At 45.0% G+C, this 18,156-nt stretch overlaps 1 protein-coding gene across 2 annotated transcripts; it reads left to right on the top strand.

Annotated features, from left to right (window-relative positions):
* The first annotated feature begins 2,974 nt into the window (after positions 1–2,974).
* On the top strand, positions 2,975–17,287 carry LOC102018771 (ETS translocation variant 3). Of its 2 annotated transcripts, none has more exons than XM_005411739.2 (5): positions 2,975–3,199; positions 5,021–5,076; positions 5,773–6,010; positions 7,233–7,348; positions 12,628–17,287. In XM_005411739.2, the coding sequence occupies exons 2-5, from the start codon at positions 5,031–5,033 to the stop codon at positions 13,773–13,775; spliced, it is 1,548 nt and encodes a 515-aa protein (XP_005411796.1). In that variant the 5' UTR covers positions 2,975–3,199; positions 5,021–5,030; the 3' UTR covers positions 13,776–17,287. The 2 variants fall into 2 exon arrangements, with proteins under 2 accessions (XP_005411796.1, XP_005411798.1); XM_005411741.2 differs by having other exon boundaries at positions 5,018–5,076.
* Positions 17,288–18,156: the final 869 nt, after the last annotated feature.

Raw genomic sequence — 18,156 nt, 5'->3', positions numbered from 1 at the left:
TCCTACAAGAACAGACAGGAAAGCACTTATACCATACACATAGCCAGGTAGGTTTGGGTGTGGAGAACATTAGTGCATAAACAAAAGGGGAGCAATAAAGAAGCACAAGTCAGGGAAGAGGGAGACACACTAATCCAAGAAAGGTCTTTGGAGCAGGAGGGGATCAATTTCAGGAGTTGCTCCTCTTTTTTCTCCTCTCTTTTTAATTTAAGAAGTGGGGGGCTGGGGATTTAGCTCAGCGGCACAGCGCCTGCCTAGCAAGTGCAAGGTCGTGAGTTCAATTCCCGGTACGGGAAAAAAGCCAAAAAAAAAAAAGAAGTGCGGTAGCTGTACTGAGGTGAGAGCAGACTTGAGACTGTGCAATCTGGAAAAGAAACCTACCCTAGACCAGAGATGGCAAACCTTTAGAACTTTCAGTGATATGAACAGCTAGCTGCTGTGGCACGCATGCCATAGGTTCACCATCACTGCTCAGACACTGGGAACAACTATAAAGATGGGTGGGAAGGGACAAGAGGGTAGTGTCAACGGACAAAGAGGGCTTTGAGCAAGTGGAAATTTAAGGGTGGTTATAACCTGTCTTGACCCCTAGGCTGTGTCTAAGTGTTTCCACCCCCATGCTTTCAGAAGGCACATGCTTCCTGAATTTCAAAAGCACAAAGGATCTCCCAGCTGTGACAGCCTGTTTCCAGCACATGGAGAAGACAGTGGCCCATGGTGACAGAGAAAGTGGACAGGGATTTTAGGAAAAGCTGAGCAAGAAGTCCCTAGTCATGCTGAGCTTCCCTGGTTCTGCCATCATGAGAGAGGTTTCTGGCCCACAGCTCATTTACCCAGAAAAAAGGAAGGTTCCAGTTTACCAAACTCAAATTTACCTGTTGAGTTTCAGGCCAGTGATTAGATAGATTCTTAGCATAACAACTCCATTGACTTCTGCTGGGATATAAACATTTCCCAATATATCAATCAGACACCAGCTAAGTAGCGAGACCTGTTTATCTCTGTTAACTGTGTTTACTCTCAAGTCATCCTCTGTGGCCCTAATTAGAGCAGTAGCAGCAGAGAACCATGAGGAAACCAGGCTGAGTGAAAACATGCAGAAAGAGTCCTTATACTCTGGTTCCCCGCCCTCTGAGGACTACAGGGTCCTTGGAGCGCACAGCGCTGGCTCCAACCATGACCATTTAGGCCACAAGCCAAAAGATTAGCAATTTCAGACTTTCCCAGGGAGCTCTTCATTCCATTCCTGTGCATCCTGGTTCCTGAGTCGATACAGTTACTAAGATTTGTATGGGTGACATGAGGATTTGAGGATTCTATGATTCTCACGCTTATTTTTGCCAATATTTACTCATCTGCCACATCTAAAATGTGCCATTGTTTTTGGTTCTAAACTTCTACATGTTGTCAACACATTTAATATGAAATACCTACAGCATCTATGATACAGTGAGCTACCTACAGATACCTACAGGTGTCCATGTAAGTCGATTCCGCAGCTGTTTTGTTTAGACAGAGGAGGAACTGACACAGAAGTAACCAAGATAACAAAGCCAGTAATTGAAGAATGAGGACCTAAATATAACCTTCATTATTTATCTAAAGCCCAATTTTGGGGTCCATTCAACCAAACATCTGATATTTGTATTTAAGACATTTTTTTAGGTACGAAGATACAAGATATGTAGATGGTTTCCACACTTAAAGGGCTCATGGACTATGCATATATCAGTAATCCTCTCTATGGTAGTTCAAAGTTAGTTTATTCTCCTCCATAGTAAGATTTTCCAACTAGAAAAGTCCTTCTATCACCAATGCTATTCTCCCTTCTATTTTAAACACACAGAATAGACCAACTTACTAGTCACTGTATCAGCACCTACAGAACGGCTAGCAGCACGTCCAAGACTGGAAGCCAACTTTTCTAACAAGTAATGATGGTATTTGTTTTCTATTCGGCACACAGGATGGAAAGGTACTATTAGGAGCCGGGCGTGGTGGTGCATGCCTGTAATCACAGCACTTGGTAGGCTGAGACAGGAGGATCATTGCAAGTTTGAGCCCAGCCTGGGCTACAAAGTAAGCAAAGGCCAGCCTGAACTGCATCAAAACGACCAAAAAAAGAGAAAGGTACTATTAGGACACTGGTCAAAGTTTTGATCACAACTAATAGTCAATTTCCCTTCATTCGCACCTCTCCTCTCCACTTGCTCCAAGCTCTTTTTACTCCAATTTAACCTTTCCTGAGCCTCACCTTCTGGATTGAAAAGTGTACCTGGACACCACTTGGATGGATTTACAGGGGTAGGGGTAAGATTTTAAGATAAAATTGAACAGCTGGAGATTTTTTATTACTAAGCCTTAAAGGTAGAAAAAATAAGTTTTAGTCAAGATATTTTAAGTACTCAAGAAAGAGCAAAAGATAAAGGAACTGGGAGATGTGTTTGAATGACTTGGAAAGAAGTGCTAGACACTTGAATCGGGACAAATGAAGACTTAAATGCAGAGTGCTCCCGGGGAGCAGCGAGGCAATGCCTCCCTGGATGCCGGGTTTGCGCGGGGAGGGCCTGCCGAAGCCACGTGCAGCAGAGACGCCTCGGGCGCCTTTGCTCTGTGTGTGAAAGGCCCTGTCCCGGGGGCAGAGCGCCGCGTCCCAGGCTGCGGGTCTTCCTTCCCGCCGCGAGGGCCTCCTCAAGGCAGGCCGCAGAGCCCTTCCCCGAGAGCCTCGGCCCGCTCCCCCAGGGGCCGAGCCCTTCCCGCGGGCCTGCGAGGGCGCAGCCCGAGGGGAATGCCCCATCACGCCGAAACACCCCGCAGGCCCACACCGCCTCACACCACCCGGCGCGCTCCGGCAGCCCGGTCCCTCCTCCGTGCAGGGTGAGCCCGCGAGCGTGCGTGACGTGCCCGGCAGCGTGACGCATGCGCCGCCAGCGCCAGCGTGGGGTGCGGGGCGCGGGCGCGCGGCGGGCGGAGGCGCAGGGCGGAGTGCGGGCGGAAGTCGGTGTCTGCGGAGAAGAGAAAGGAAAGACAGCCGCGGTGAGGCTGGGATCCCGCTGGGGGCGCCGCCTCCTCCCCACCCTCGCTGGAGGATGGAAGTGACGACAGCTGCAGCGGAGGTCACTTCCTGCTGGGGTGGATGAGGAGGAGCCGGAGACGCCGCGGAGGAGACCCGACCGAACGCGGACCGAGCCGGGCAGCGGTGAGTGCCCGCCTCGCCCGGCCGCCGGGCCTCGGGGACGCCGCCAGGACCCCCGATGTGGACGGCGTCCAGAGCTCGCGCCGCCCGCGGCCTGGGCCTCCTCCGCTGCGGAGGGCGGGGGCCGCGTCTACGGGGCAGGGACCCGGGCGGCGTCTTGCGGTGGCCCGGCGGAGCCTGCGGCAGGCCTGGCGGGAGGCGAGGGCGGCGAAGCTCCGGGACTGCAGCAGGGTCCACCGCGCCCGACTGTGCACGCCCCGCTCTCGGGGAAGGGTCGCGACCCGAGGAAGGGCAGGGGCGAGGCGTGCAGAGAGAGTCGGGGGACCCTGTTTGGACAGCGCGTCCTCGGCGTGAATTGTGGAAACGCGCGAGCGCTCCTAGGCTTCGGGAACAGGAGCGCTGTGGGGACCTAGAGTGTCCAGAGAGGGCTTCTAGGTCAGATCGTCGCTGCAGCGGGCTGAAGGGTATTCGTGTGGCGGGGGAAAGGCCCCGAAACCTGGCACAGCAAGCTAGGAGTTCGAGTCCTGGGCAGCTACCTGGAGCTGTGAGGAAATGGGTGATTTTCCTCTCTTATTGTCACGGAAATGACAGGAAGCTCCTGCGTTCGTCCTGGTGCCTTGTATGTCGTGTGTGTGTGTGTGTGTGTGTGTGTGTGTGTGTGTGTGTGTGTGTGTGTTTGAGAGAGAGACAGACGGAAACAGACTGCATCTGTGTATGTTTGTTTTCGTCTTCCTTGGAGTAACTTATCTTCTCAGCGTCTGGTAGTTTTCTAGACTGAAACTTACTGGTCTCCTGAATGTGCACAGTGAGAAAGAAAATTCAAAGGTTCTGGAGGAATTCTAGGTTAGATGAAATTTCCAAGATTTAAGAATTTTCCCCCTCCCTACCCTGGGGCCACCGAGGTACCTACATTCCCTCCAGCCTCCTGCTAATGTGGGTGCTGAGGGCCAGTCCTCTACTCTGGAGAGCAATAAGAGTAGATCTGTCCTCACGCTCCGGCAGTTACACTCACACGCGCACATACACCTTTGCTGAAGAACTGACACAAAGCTGCTTGCTTCTGGGAACAGGAAATTTATTGAGGAACCATAAATATGAATGGATGATTTTAATCATAGCAAGACTCCCTCGACTGGTAGGCCAGAAGGGCCCCAGAAATTCATACCTAACCCCCTCACCCCATTACAGGGATAACATGTAAAAGTTTTTCTGAAAACATTTTTGTCTGTGTCTTACATAGAATAACTGTACATAAGGTATGTTTACTTGTATCCCACAGTGTTGGGGGTAGCATTTTCAGACTAGAAGGAGTTTTTCTTCTCCCATCTCACATAATTCAGTAAAACAAAATCACATGTCTATTGAGTGGAAATCAGATGGATTTGGGGTTTTTTTTTTTTTTCTGTCTTTTTTAAACTGGTACATCTGGGTGGACTCAGGCTTATGTATCTTGGCATCTAGGCTTGTCCAGCAAGAAAAGACAAACTGTTTGACTTGTTTTGGCTGTCTTTTTAGACTTGTTTCACTGTACCCTTCCTTTTTTTACATTTAAGGGTTGGTCAGGAGGAAGAAAGCAAATATTAAGAACAGTCTTTACACTTTATGGTTTGAAGTCAGGTGAGAGATAATTATGGCTTTTGAAGCTGATGACCTGAGGACCATCGTCTGATGACTTGGGAATTAGCAGTTTGGAGGTGACATGTTTGAGAGACAGAGGAATGTATATGGAAGTAAAGTTGGGGAAAGGTTATGTCAGAAAAACCTTGGGAGTATAAAAAATAAGTAGTATCTTAAAGTAATTGTGTGGCTTGTATCTCTCAGCAGGAGGGCAAAAATGAAAGCAGGCTGTAGCATCGTGGAAAAGCCAGAAGGAGGTGGAGGTGAGCAGAAGTTAATCATCTCTGATATGCCTGGAATGTCCCTGTATGGTTCCTGTTCTGTCCACTGCAGCTTTGTTCACAAATGCTGGGTTATAACTGACAGCCTCTTGATTGAGCAAATCTTGCTGAGACAGTTGTAAGCTTGTTTCCTATGGATGTGTATTTTAACTGTCTGGTCAGCACACTTTTATCCCACATTTTAGAAACTCTACCTGTTAGAGACATAATTCCAACCTTGAGAGTAAGAAGTTTTCAGCTGTATTTTCCTGAAACACTAGTTTAACTTAACCGGTTTGTTCCCTTTGGAATTTTCATACTCTCATAAAAAACAGGTGTGAGAGTTGGGAACATGGCTTGGTGGTGCAACACTTTCCTAGTGTGTGAGAGGCTCTGGGTTCAACACTCAGAACCACTGTGGGGTTGCAGGTAGAGGAATGAAATTTAGTGAGGTATGAAAGGGTAAGCAATTAGGGTACCTGGGCACTGCTGTCCAGCTCTATCAGATTGCCACAAGGATAGTTTTAACTCCTGTCCTTTTCTCTCCTGTTGTGGTTAGCCCCAGCTGATTAAGAGGGCATTTGTGGCATGTTTGCAAAGCACTCTTAAGAGTTTCTAAGCAATGGAATGTGAAGTTGAGGGCTGGTATGTATTCACCTTGCTCCTGATTACTTTGATCTTGCCCTTTTCACATTAAAGGGTATCAGTTTCCTGACTGGGCCTACAAAACAGAGTCCTCCCCAGGCTCCCGGCAGATCCAGCTGTGGCATTTCATCCTGGAGCTGCTGCAGAAGGAAGAGTTCCGCCATGTCATCGCCTGGCAGCAGGGAGAGTACGGGGAGTTTGTCATCAAGGATCCAGATGAGGTGGCCCGCCTCTGGGGCCGCAGGAAATGCAAACCACAGATGAATTATGACAAGCTTAGCCGGGCCCTCAGGTGAGGGAAAGGAATCCTCAACCTGTGGTGTTAACAGATTAGAAGGAAACTACACAGTTTGGTGAATGTCAGATTAAAAAGTATTAGATGATAAGAGACTATACTATCTGAGTGAATAACAGGTAGATATAAAGTGGGAGTTGAAAAGCTGTTGGATTCTAGTAGCACAGGCACAGAAGAAAAAGCATATCTTTGGTTACATGTAGGAGGGAATTCCAGTGTGGCTGGTACTGAGCCACAGACAGCTGACTGTGCTCTGCAGCAGGCAAGAGTGTGTGGTGAAACAGGTCTTGGAGCTCATTTACAATCCGGAAGATTCATGTAGACTTTCTTATTGGGTGTTTACTGGAATTTCTCTTACTTGGGTTCCCCTGGGAGAAGCTAGAAAAGGATGAAGCAAGCACAGGAGGAGGGCTTTCTGAACGACGCTCAGGAGCTACTCCAGAACCATATCTGGGAGCTTGGTTGTCAGTCCACGGGTTGCTTCAACATGTCTAAAGATTGATCACCATGAGTTTCCTCAGGTTCCCTTTTCCCTTCGTCTTTAAATTTCATAACCTTTTAGTTCACACGGGCTAGTAGACACTTCATGACCTGTCTCCTAGCAGAAGCCAGGCTAAAGGTTCTAGATTCATCAGATTTCCCTCCCCTTCTTCATTCTTAGTGACCCTGCATGTAAGGTCTGTGCAGTGCTTTTCTGGAGCTTCCTATAACCCTTTGAGTCTCTGAAGTTGAAGCAGGCCAATCTGGCTACTGTTTTCCAGATCAGGGTATTCTGTTGTCTCTCGGGCCACTAGAAAACAGTTCTGCATTCCTTTGTTTCTGCCTTGCACATCAGTTCTCCCCTGAGACTTGTCTGCCTCTACCTGGGCAAAACTGAAAGAAACGAGGCAGTTAATGGCATAGAGTGGAACAGGAAGGAAGTGGACTATAGAATTGAAATTGTAGAGAGGAAAAAAAAAGTGGTTAGAACTAGAGTAGGTGTTTAGGATCTTAAAGGGAAGCTATCTTGGTAGAACTCTAGCCAAAGACTTGAGCCTAGTTGAAAATTGAATGAAGGAAGTAAGCTCTCAGCCCTAACCTGGGAGCCAGACTGCAAAAAAATGGTGGTGATGTTTGCAAGTAATACTTCAAGCAAGAATTGTCGCTCTTACTGATTACCTAAGTATTCCAAAAGCTCAGTGGCTAGAAGATAAATTGACATGTGTTCCTGTTTTTACAGATACTATTATAACAAGAGGATCCTTCATAAAACAAAAGGGAAAAGGTTTACTTATAAATTTAACTTTAACAAGCTGGTGATGCCCAACTACCCATTCATCAACATTCGATCAGGTGGTAAGTTTCAAATTCCTTCGGTTGAGAGTGAAGTTTGAGTTTAAAAATAATTGTAATGGTCTGATATAGCTCAGTGGGAAAATGGTTGCCTAGCATGATTAAGACCCTGGGTTCAATCCCTAGCACACAAAAAAGGAGAGGGGAAGCTGGGGAGGAGAGGGGATGAAGTTTAAAAAACCAAATCTCAACTGGATTTGGGAGGCTGAACCAGGAGGATCGCAAATCCAAACCTGGCTTGTGCAACTTAAGGAGACCCTGTCACAAAAGAAAAAAGAGTTGGGGTTGTAGCTCAGTCTGAAGGCCCTGAGTTCAGTCTGCAGTATCACTAAAAAAAAGTAAAACATGGGCTGGTTAAGAGGATTTGGAAACATGAAAGTAATGTGATCCCTTGAATTGCCTCGGTATTGTTCCTCAAGTCTTACTGTTCATCTCATAAAGAGAATAATAGGCTGTGCAATACCAAGATAGATCTGTTTGGTTTATTTACCTGATTCCCTTTTCTTCATATTATTTACGATCTCCTATTAAACTGTTCTCTTTGGGAATGATGTTCCATAGTATTGTGTTGATTTGTAAATTCTTCAGCACTCAGTTTGAACACCCTGCCCCAGTAGCTCTTCTAGACAAGAACCTGTTTCTACAAAAACTTCCGATTTTCTGTGAAACTACCAAACTCTCCCTTATCGAGTGAATATCGTGAAAACCACAGCATCCTTGATCACAGAAGGGGAGATGGTTCACATGCTTGCAGTGAAAAGCAATGCCTTTGATCTGTACCAGCAACTCCTCAGAAAACAAGACCAGGGTTACTTAGCCTTGGCTCCTTTTGAGTTGCACCAGGGCTTCCCCTCTGGACTCTGAGTTACAGCTTTCCATCACAGCGCTTCACAGAGACTTTAGCTCTGCCTCTCTCTGGATGTACAAGGCAATCACTTAAGAGGCTTTGTTATTGTGTGGGTGGTTGTTTGTTTTTTTTTTTCTCTTTTTTAAAGATGCAAATTATTCCCTGCTGAAGAAAATAGATTGTATTTATTTTCAGACCAGTTCATCATTGCTGCCATTGTGACCTCATGTGTTAAAATAAAGAAAACTTACCATAATCCTGTAGTAATACAACTTTTCAGAGAAAAGTTTGAAGAAGGAAAAATTAGAGTGGGGGATGTGGCTAAGAGTACAATGCCAAGATCCATTGCAGATATGTAATTACTACACACAACAAGTTAGGGCAGTTTTAGGTTGACTCTGCTATCATTATAGTTCCATCTCCTCTAGCCACTCCCTCCTGTCCCTGGGGCATGCATTTGAAAAAAAAAAAGTCTTATTGGAATGCCTCTCTCTAATTACAACCTGTTTTCTTTCCTTGTGCCCCAGGGAGCGGCATTAGGAAATCAGACCTGTTCTAGCCACTGGAATTTTGTTTCCCACTCTTGCCCCTTCCCTGTATCCCTATAAATTGGGAATTTAGGTGGACACTGTAGCAACTTCGAAAAATGTATTGGTGTTCATATCTTGCTACTCCACATCCAAATATGCTTCACTGGTCCTGTTCCTCTTTGACCCATATTTTTCAAGTTAAAAAAAAAAAAAAACAACAGCCACTTGGACAACCTGAAATGGAGTGTCTGAGGAGTGGAGTAAGGTAGTGTTCCAAGGTAAGGGAGTGTAGACTGTTGCTCTGTCAAGATTCTCTCTTAAATCTGACCCTAGTGGTCTGGCACCACATGTTCTACATGAAACTCCAGATCTTAATTGAAAAGTCACAGGGAAAGCAAAACAGTGTGCATTTCTTTTAGGCGTACTATTTGCTTACATACTAAGTGCTTATGGCTCCAAAGAACTGAGTTTATAGACTCACTTGTTTATAGATAGCTTTTACTTTGTAGGCCAAGCGTTGTTTAAGGTTAAGTTTATGATGACCATTATTGAATATCTACCTAATTAGTGGTATATACTTTTGCTTAGTGGCTTGGCAAGATACCTCATTGGACCGTAGTCGGCCAGTAGGATGTACATCTTGATAATTACTTTATAAATGATAAAATTAAGGATGAGGACTACAAAGATTGATCAGGCTGGGTTGAATAGTTACCTATTGAACACTTTCTTAGGAAACATCTCTTGAGAGTTGGAATTATTGAAATCCAGCTCTTACTTAATAAATCATATATTCTACCCTCTCCATTGGTATTCATTAATTTGCTCAGCAGATAATGTGTTAAGCCCTACAGACAAAAAAGATGGGAGAGTTCTTCACCTCAAGGTACTTAGAGGTTAGAGGAGAGATAAGATATACTATGCTAAGTTTAATACAATATAAAGTGAGGTAAATGCTCAAAGAAGTAGATCTGTGTGGATTTAGATCCTATCTCCAGGGTTCATTGATATGGTGGAACTGTTTTAGTCTATTTTTTTTAAAAGAAAGGAAATACATATATGATGGTAACATGTCTAAATAATACAGAAATTGTAGCATAGCTAAATAGTACAGTAAAAGGGTGAATATTCTCTTTTCCCTTCCCTGTAGTCACACTTACTGTTAACAATTTAAGATAAAATCACTTAACATTGGATAGTGTTGAAAATACTTCTATATAGAGTAGTTATCATTGAAAACATTCTATAAAATACATTAATAACTATATTTTAATACTTACATTTGTGTATGAAACATTGGAAAGATGCAGAGGGTATAAAATGGTTCTCTCACAGTGGGTAGATGCCAGGAAGATTCATTCAGGGATTGATTTGAGACCTCTTGGTCTGTGCCTCCCTCCTCCCACCTACCTCTGCCCCCATTTTTTATTTTGGAAGACTTAAAACCTACAGAAACCTGCAGATTAAGAAAAGTGAACACCCACATATCCTCTGTGTGGGTGTGTGTAGTCACTAATAGTTAACATTGTTGCCACATTGCTTTATCTCTTTCTATTTATATATACTTTTTAAATCTTTGAGATTAAATTGCAGACTTCATGGCACTACACTCCTATGTACCTCAGCTTGTATCTCCCAGGAACAAGGACATTCTTTTCCATAACCACAGTAACCTTACCATACCCAGGAACTTTAACATTGTTCTAATAGTATTATCTAGTATATGATCTGTAGTGATACCTGCCTTTGTAAGTTTCGATTTTTGAATTAAATTATTATCTAATCAAAATGTAGTTTAACGATTGCATTCAGTTTGCTATGTCATGACACTATAAGGGCTTTTACAATATAAACTTCTATTCCTTCCAGCATTAGGATTGTTACTACCTCTTTTACAGATAAGGAAACTGAGGCATAACGAGGTAATTTGTGCAGAGGTACACATGAAAGGCCCAGGGCTGAACCTAGGCAGAAACTCTTGTCATTTCAATTTTTGCCAGTAGGTGATTGAAAACTCCAGTTTCTAACTTGCAGTAGCTACAAATAGGAGGTACCAGCTCTGAGATTCACACCCAGACTTTCCCACCTTACCACTGGGAGCTCATGGTGGTTTCAAGGTCTCCTTTCAGAGCAAAAGTATTCAAATCTTGGGGGAGAGGAGCAAACTTTTTTTGAAGCAGAATCTTAGACTTGATATCTCAATATAACATCTAAAAGTGGGACAACTCCAGTTAATCGGAGGGAAGGGGCAGAGTGCTGCCTTCCCTACAGTGCCCTCGCCTCACCTTCCTTTGCTCCGTGTAGAGGCATTTGGAAATGATGGATATCATCCTTCCTCACCGGTTCACAGTGCACTTGTATATGTCAAGACTCAGATACCTACTGCTTTAAAAAAAGAATTATTAATTTGATTTAAGCAGTTTCCTAAATTGCTTAGGAGACTAGACTTTTGCTTTCCTTCCAATTAAACTTACAAATTGTTTTGTCCTTCACCATGCATAAAAGAGGTTTTTAACTGGATGTAGTCTTAAAATAAAAAAATCAAGGAGTCAAAAGAATTAACACAATAGAATTTTAGTCACTGTAATACATTGAGAAAAGTCTTTTGGCCAGGGCCTCTTACCTCTGCTCATATCATATGCAGGGCCATCCATCTATTTTTCTCTGTTGAGGTAAAGTCATAGGGCTTTAATGTCCTGCTGAGGAGTTTTCTATAGAAGACCAGTTTGGGAAATGTCTCTCTGGCAGTGTCAGTCCCATGTACCCAGATAGCCATGTCTTGCATATCACAGCCAACTCCAGAGTCTTATCTGAGAATGACCATAATACCAAGAGCAGAAGGTGGTAGGTACCTAGGAGTAATTTCTAACCACACTGTAGCTTGTGTTGTTTTTCTTTACTGTCTTGGACACCATACTTTCACTGGCTTCATTTTTTCCTATTTCTTTTTACCTGTTTTTTCCTGCTTATCTGTGCATTAGAGTGTTTTAAAAAAAGAAAAAAAAAACCCTCTGATAGCGTCGCTGTAGACCCCAATGACTCCTCCCACATGTCCTGAGACCTCAGATTGCAAACCACTCTCGGACCTTACTTAGGACCGTTGGAGGAAGCTGAGAGCTTGTGAGCATCTCAAAACAGTGTGTTTAAAACAAAGTTAAATTTCTGTGTAGAGCTTCAAGTTTTAGCATTTGCACTTGGGACGGAGTCAGAGGTCCTCGGATTTTCTTCTAGCCTCCATAGTGCTTAAAAGCAGGATGGGGATGGAAATCATTACAGAGAATTTATAGGGGGGTATAGATTTGGAGAGTTTGAAAAATATTTGAATCTCTGTAATATATCAAAAATGATAAAAGACACCGTAAGAACTAACCTTAACAAATGTGGTCCTTATTATTACTCACCTAACTCATGTCCAAATATGTGAGATACAGGGTCTTTCGATGTTGAATGCATGCTATTTCCAGATTTGTTTTCTACATATGGCTGAAATTATGAAAATAAAGACTATTTGCAAAGCTGAAATTGAGACAAGTGATATATGCACTTTATTTAGAGTTGAGAGGAGAGAAGGCTCTTATATCCATGTATTCATTTGCCAAATATTTATTGAGCCCCTGACAAGTCATGAACTGCTGAGAACATAGTGGTGAACCATAGGAGGTTCTTGCCTTGTAAAATGCATGTTTCAGTGCACTGGTATTATAGGCAGTGAGGAACATGCTGGAGACGTGCATGTAAGATAGCCACTCAGCTGAGTAGAGAAGCTGAGCGTGAGTCACTAGGAAAATGGGGAACTGTGGGATTCGGTCCCGTTGCTGCTTGTTGCCACTCAGCATGGTGTCAGTAACAGATGATAGTGAGCAACCAGACCTCCAACACAGCTCTTGTCTTCTCCACCATCACAGGTGTGGTTCCTCAGAGTGCGCCGCCAGTGCCAACCGCGTCCTCCCGCTTCCACTTCCCACCTCTGGACACCCACTCTCCAACCAGTGATGTGCAGCCAGGGCGGTTCTCAGCCAGCTCCCTGACTGCGGCTCGCCAGGAGTCCAGCAATGGCACTGATAGGAAGGTGGAGCTTTCAGAGCTGGAGGATGGCCCCACTGCTGACTGGCGCCGGGGTGTTGATCTTATGTCCTCTCGGAATGCAATCGGAGGAGGGATTGGCCACCAGAAACGCAAGGCTGACATAATGCTTCCTCTTTTCACAAGGCCAGGGATGTACCCTGACCCACACAGTCCCTTTGCTGTTTCTCCAATCCCTGGCCGAGGAGGTGTCCTTAACGTCCCCATTTCGCCAGCCCTTTCCCTGACTCCTACAATCTTCTCCTATAGCCCTTCACCAGGACTGAGCCCTTTCACCAGCAGCAGTTGCTTCTCCTTCAACCCAGAGGAAATGAAACACTACCTTCATTCTCAAGCCTGTTCGGTGTTCAACTACCATCTGAGTCCTCGGACTTTCCCCCGTTACCCAGGGCTCATGGTTCCACCGTTACAATGCCAAATGCATCCTGAGGAGTCAACTCAGTTTTCTATCAAGCTGCAGCCTCCACCCATTGGGCGCAAGAACCGGGAAAGGGTAGAGAACAACGAGGAGCCTGCACCTGTCTCTGCACCCACCATAGCACCTGTACTGCCACGAGTTAAGGTAGAGCCCACCTCTGCCACCTCTGAGAAGGATCCCGAGAGCCTCAGGCAGTCAGCCCGAGAGAGGGAGGAGCACTGTCAAGAAGAGGGTGCAGTGCTGAGCAGGACCACAGAAGAGGGGAAAGGCCCCATCTTTGCCTGCCCCACCGCCCCGCCCGCCTGGCCCTCTGTACCCATTAGCACCCCAAGCGAAGAACCCCTAGAGGTGACTGAAGACAGTGAGGACAGGTCTGGCAAAGAGCCCAGCGCTCCTGAGAAGAAAGAAGACGCTCTGATGCCCCCCAAGCTTCGGTTGAAACGGCGCTGGAACGATGACCCTGAAGCCCGGGAGCCGCCAAGTAAGAATGGCAAGTTCCTCTGGAATGGATCAGGACCCCAGGGCCTGGCAGCAGCAGCCGCTGATGCATAGAACTGCAAGTGTGTTGGGAGCTGTCTTTATTCTCATGAAATACATACCTGTATTTATGTAGCAGATCTGGGGGGAGGGGGGAGGGAATTAGACTGGTTTGAGCATTCTGGGGCATAGACTTGTACTTTACGTTGGGGATGGGATGGGTTTCTTCTGTTGTAAATTAGGTGGGGTGTGAACACTTTTCCTGGTGAATAGGACACAGGGAGGGTATTGAACTGAAGGGGGAAGGAACCTGTTTCCTGTTTGAGGCTTACACTTCCTGACAAGGAAACTCCTAGAGGGCCCAGGTACTTTGCTCCTGTGGTAGTTCACGTTCTAGACTTTTCTTTTGTATTTATATATAAAAAGCCATTAATGAGTTTATTTTGCTCTGAGAGAGACACATAAAAGGGAAAAGGTCATGGTTAGGAGGTTGGCAGTGAGGGGTCGTTAATACTATTTTGCCTGAAATGTTTCTCTATAATTATTTCAGGGGAAGAATAAGATTGTCTCAGTCCTGCTGGAGCAGGGGGCTATTCAGATGGTCTTTTTTCTTTTCTTACTTTCTTCTTTCTTTTGCTGTTGTTTGGTGTTTTTCTTTTCCTTAAAAAAAAAAGTGTCAGGATACAAGAGCATCCTGCCAAGTAGAGTTAGGTAGGAGGACACAGGAGCTGCACCCTGGGATGCAGAGCTGAGGCGGAAAGCCTGCTGCGAGTCCCTTGGACTTTTCACCTACTTCACCTACTAAGAAGCCATGAGGAGTTATAAACTCTTGTTCAGGGAAGAAAAAAGAGGGCAGGAGGAAGTAACCCAATGCCTTTAAAAACAAATGAAAAAAGCGATCCTCATTTTTCCTTTTCCATTATGGGTTTGGGGAGCCAAACCAGAGTGTGACTGAGCAGGTTCAGCGAGAGGCGTGACAGTGTTGTTGAAGATGTCTGTCCATTGTGTCTGGTTCTCTTATCGTTTTCCTAAGTCGAGCCTTAACTATGAACATACTTCAAGATGATACGGGTCTGTCAGCGTAAACCTGTACAGGGCATGGACAACTTTTCAGATAATCCTGGAATGCAGAGACATGGTTAAACTCCAGCTGATGTTTAGTCTTTCCCTCTTGATGTTACTGGGATAGGTAGCAAAAGGACAAGATTGTGGGAGCTACAGGCAAGTGAAATGGAGAAATACAGAAGATACTGGGGGACAAGTGGATGTTTGTGGGCCCTGAAGGAAGAGGTGGGAAGAAGATATGGAAGGTGCCAAATGCCAAGAGGCCTGTGTGAGGGAAGGGGGTGGTATCCTGTTGTGGGGGTGCCATTTTTGTCATCCCCATTTGCCCAGATTGTTCCAGTCTCCTGAGTAGTTCACTATCTTGCACAAGACTCTGGTTTGCAACATTGAGGAATTGTTTGTTCATGGGAATCCCTTCCAGCAACTTCAAAGAAGTAGGAAAGTATTGATCTTAAGTGAAGCAAAAGACTAGGACTAGGGGCAGAAAGAAGCAGCAGCCACCACACTGTGTGTGTGTGTGTGCACCTCCAGGGGCCTAGCATGTGGAGACACCTAGCTGTGGCTCAGATCTGCCTGGCAGCAGTGCGGCAGGGAGAGAAGTAACTGCACATCTGTTGAGGGCAAGGGGAGGCATAAGAGTGGTGTCTAGGGCCTGGACAAATTCCTGGCTCCACCTTGGCTTAAGAGAACTCTAAGGAATGTATAGGGTTATCCTTTAATTTTAGTTTTAACTGAAGTGCATGCATGAGAGAAGGGCTCAGGAGGGTAAGAACAAGTGAGAGACACCCTGGATGGCCTGGGATGACTTGAGTCCATCATGCTGTGTCTTGGCAGGTGTCCTCCCCTTTGTTTGATCCAAATTCCATGAGTGACTCATCATTCCCCAGGAAAGGGACTAAGACAGTGGTCCCTAAAGACTCAGGCTTGGGTCAGGCTGCAAAGGGCTCCCCAGGTAGGCTGCCTTTGGTGGCCTGTGGTTCTGTCAGTTTCCTTTTTTGCCCCGACTTACCTCTGAATAGGAAAGCAAGCCTGGCAGGTGGAGGAGGGCTCTCTGCTTGGCATTGCCTGATCTAACCAGGGAGACCAGCTGGCCACCCACTGCCCTCTTCAGGGTAGGGCCAGCAGGTGTCGGTATGAACTCAGGAATTGAAACACGAGGCCTTTAAAATAAGAGAGGGAGAGAAATTCATGATGCATACCTGTAACCCCCTAAAACACAAGTGCCAGAATAAATTCCTAGATGCTGCTTCTGTTTGAACAAAAAAGTCACTGCTTTTACACTTGAAAAAACACTCGAAAAATGTTCAACTCCATGAAAAATGTTTTTTGGCTTTAAGAAATTGTTTGGTTTGTAACTTTCCTTTGCTATTCCACCAGTAATTGTCAGTTGATTTGCACTGGAGTAGGGTTGGGAGGAGGGTCTTCACACAAGCCACACTTGGGCTTGCTCAGGAAGTGGACCAGAGCATGTGGAGATCCTTGATACTTCCTGGGGCAAAAGAGAGTTTTTCTTCCCCAACCCACTCCTAGCAGTGCCTGTCACCTGGTGCAAAACCAGGTCTTTCTCTTCCATGAGCATCTCATCACTGTCCAGCAGCAGGTGGAAAAGGGGGGCAAAAAGTGGACCTACTTTGTCTCCCACACATTTTCCGAATTTTGCTGTGCCAAATGTTTAAAACTTTACAAATACAAACCTATTGAAATTTCATTAATCAAGAACTTGTTCATGAAAAATGTTTGCTTTTTTAGCTATAGAAAAAACAGCAGAGATCTCTTAATGGCATCCAGCCTTGCTGAGCTCACCTTTTCTCCTAAAGGATGGGTAGGAGCAAATACAGTTCACCAAGTTCCTTCACCCTGGTTGTCAGACTGTACTGCATTAAATCCAGCTCACTACTTCAGGGAAGGACTGCACCCTAGTGACCCATGGGCCAAGAAACCTTCAGAAGCATTAAAAACACCACTTCTCACCAAGTGGTTCGAGTCAGTTGGCTGTTTGTCCCTTGTTTATTTATTCCATAATTATGTTTGTGTTTTTTGTTTTGTAAGCAGTAATGGAACATAGTTTTATGTGGTTGGAAAGAAAACTTTGATTTAGTCTTTTAAGATTGTTCCATTTTTAGTTTCTTGAGGCGGGGAGTTAGCAGTTAATTTGTTTTTAAATATTTAGGCATTCACTGATTTATAAAATTGTGATGCAGGGATTTCCGAGTGAGACATTCACATGTGAAAGATGACTTTGTTAGTTATCCGCTTAAGCAAAATAGTGTGTATATGTACATAAAATGTAAGTAATCTTAACTCCATTGTGCAGTGCCTTTTAGATGTTCCGCTTTCTATAAAGTCTTCAAAATTTTGCATATATATTATATATATGATGTAATGTTATAGAAGTATATGTATAATATACATATTTTTTCCAGGGGTATCTGATAGCTCTGTATTTTGTTATGGAAGTTGAAAGAAAAAAGTATTTTACCTCAGAAATTAAAGTTAAATAAAAAAGAAAAAAGTACTTTTAAGTAAGGTTTGCTGAGTGTTGGTTCTGTTCATCATATCCTGTGCCCGGTGATCATGCCATAGCTGTGCCAGATCCACATCGGCTGCCTCACCGCAGTGATTCACCCTGCTGAACGCTTCCCATGGTGAGAAGTAGGTCTCCAGCCCTCCAGTGCATGACTGCTGCCAGAGAAAGGAAACGAGCCAGACGTGCAAGTCAGGAGATTTCTTTCTCAGAATTGTAAGGACTCATCGAGTAGAAGGTAAAGCCGAGCACAGAAGACCACGTACGGCATGATTGTGTTTGTGTGAAAAGTCTAGCACAGCCAGGTCCTGGGGACCAAGCAGGCCCCATTAGTGTTGTCAGTGTGGGTGGGGAATGCCTACGAATGGGTCATTGTTAGGGTTGATGAAAATGCTCTGGGCTTAGGTAGTAATAATAGTACAGTTTGTAACAGAAACCACTGAATTTCAGTCAACGAAAGAGTGAGCATTACAGTGAATTATATCTCAAATGATTTTTTGAGGTTGGGTGTTCTTGGTTTTGTTTCCCAGTAGAAAACAAGAATCCTGGGGCTGGGGATTTAGCTCAGCGGCACAGCGCCTGCCTGGCAAGCGCAAGGTCGTGAGTTCGATTCCTGCTACTGTAAAAAAAAAAAACAAGAATCCAGAGGAAGGAGGTAAATCTCCCCACCCTCACAGTACTGGGGATTGAGCCCAGGGCCTTTGCACTGAGGTACATCCCTAGCCCCTTTTTATGTTTTATTTGAGACAGGGTCTAAGTCACTAAGTACAAGTTTAAGGTGGACTCAAGCTTGCAGTCCTGTTGGGAATCTGGATAGTGAGTGTCATATCATGCACTTAAAGGAAGACGCTACCAGACAACCATCTC

Source organism: Chinchilla lanigera, unplaced genomic scaffold, assembly GCF_000276665.1.
Source record: "Chinchilla lanigera isolate Chin_1 unplaced genomic scaffold, ChiLan1.0 scaffold00144, whole genome shotgun sequence".
NCBI classification, from domain to species: Eukaryota; Metazoa; Chordata; class Mammalia; order Rodentia; family Chinchillidae; genus Chinchilla; species Chinchilla lanigera.
This window is presented reverse-complemented; position numbering and strand designations above follow the sequence as displayed.

Excerpts from the sequence above, each read along its gene's own strand:
- LOC102018771 (XM_005411739.2), top strand. The coding sequence starts at position 5,031 with ATGAAAGCAGGCTGTAGCATCGTGGAAAAGCCAGAAGGAGGTGGAG. Across the intron at positions 5,077-5,772 it reads AAAGCCAGAAGGAGGTGGAG|GGTATCAGTTTCCTGACTGG; the intron begins GTGAGCAGAAGT and ends TTCACATTAAAG. Across the intron at positions 7,349-12,627 it reads CATCAACATTCGATCAGGTG|GTGTGGTTCCTCAGAGTGCG; the intron begins GTAAGTTTCAAA and ends CCACCATCACAG.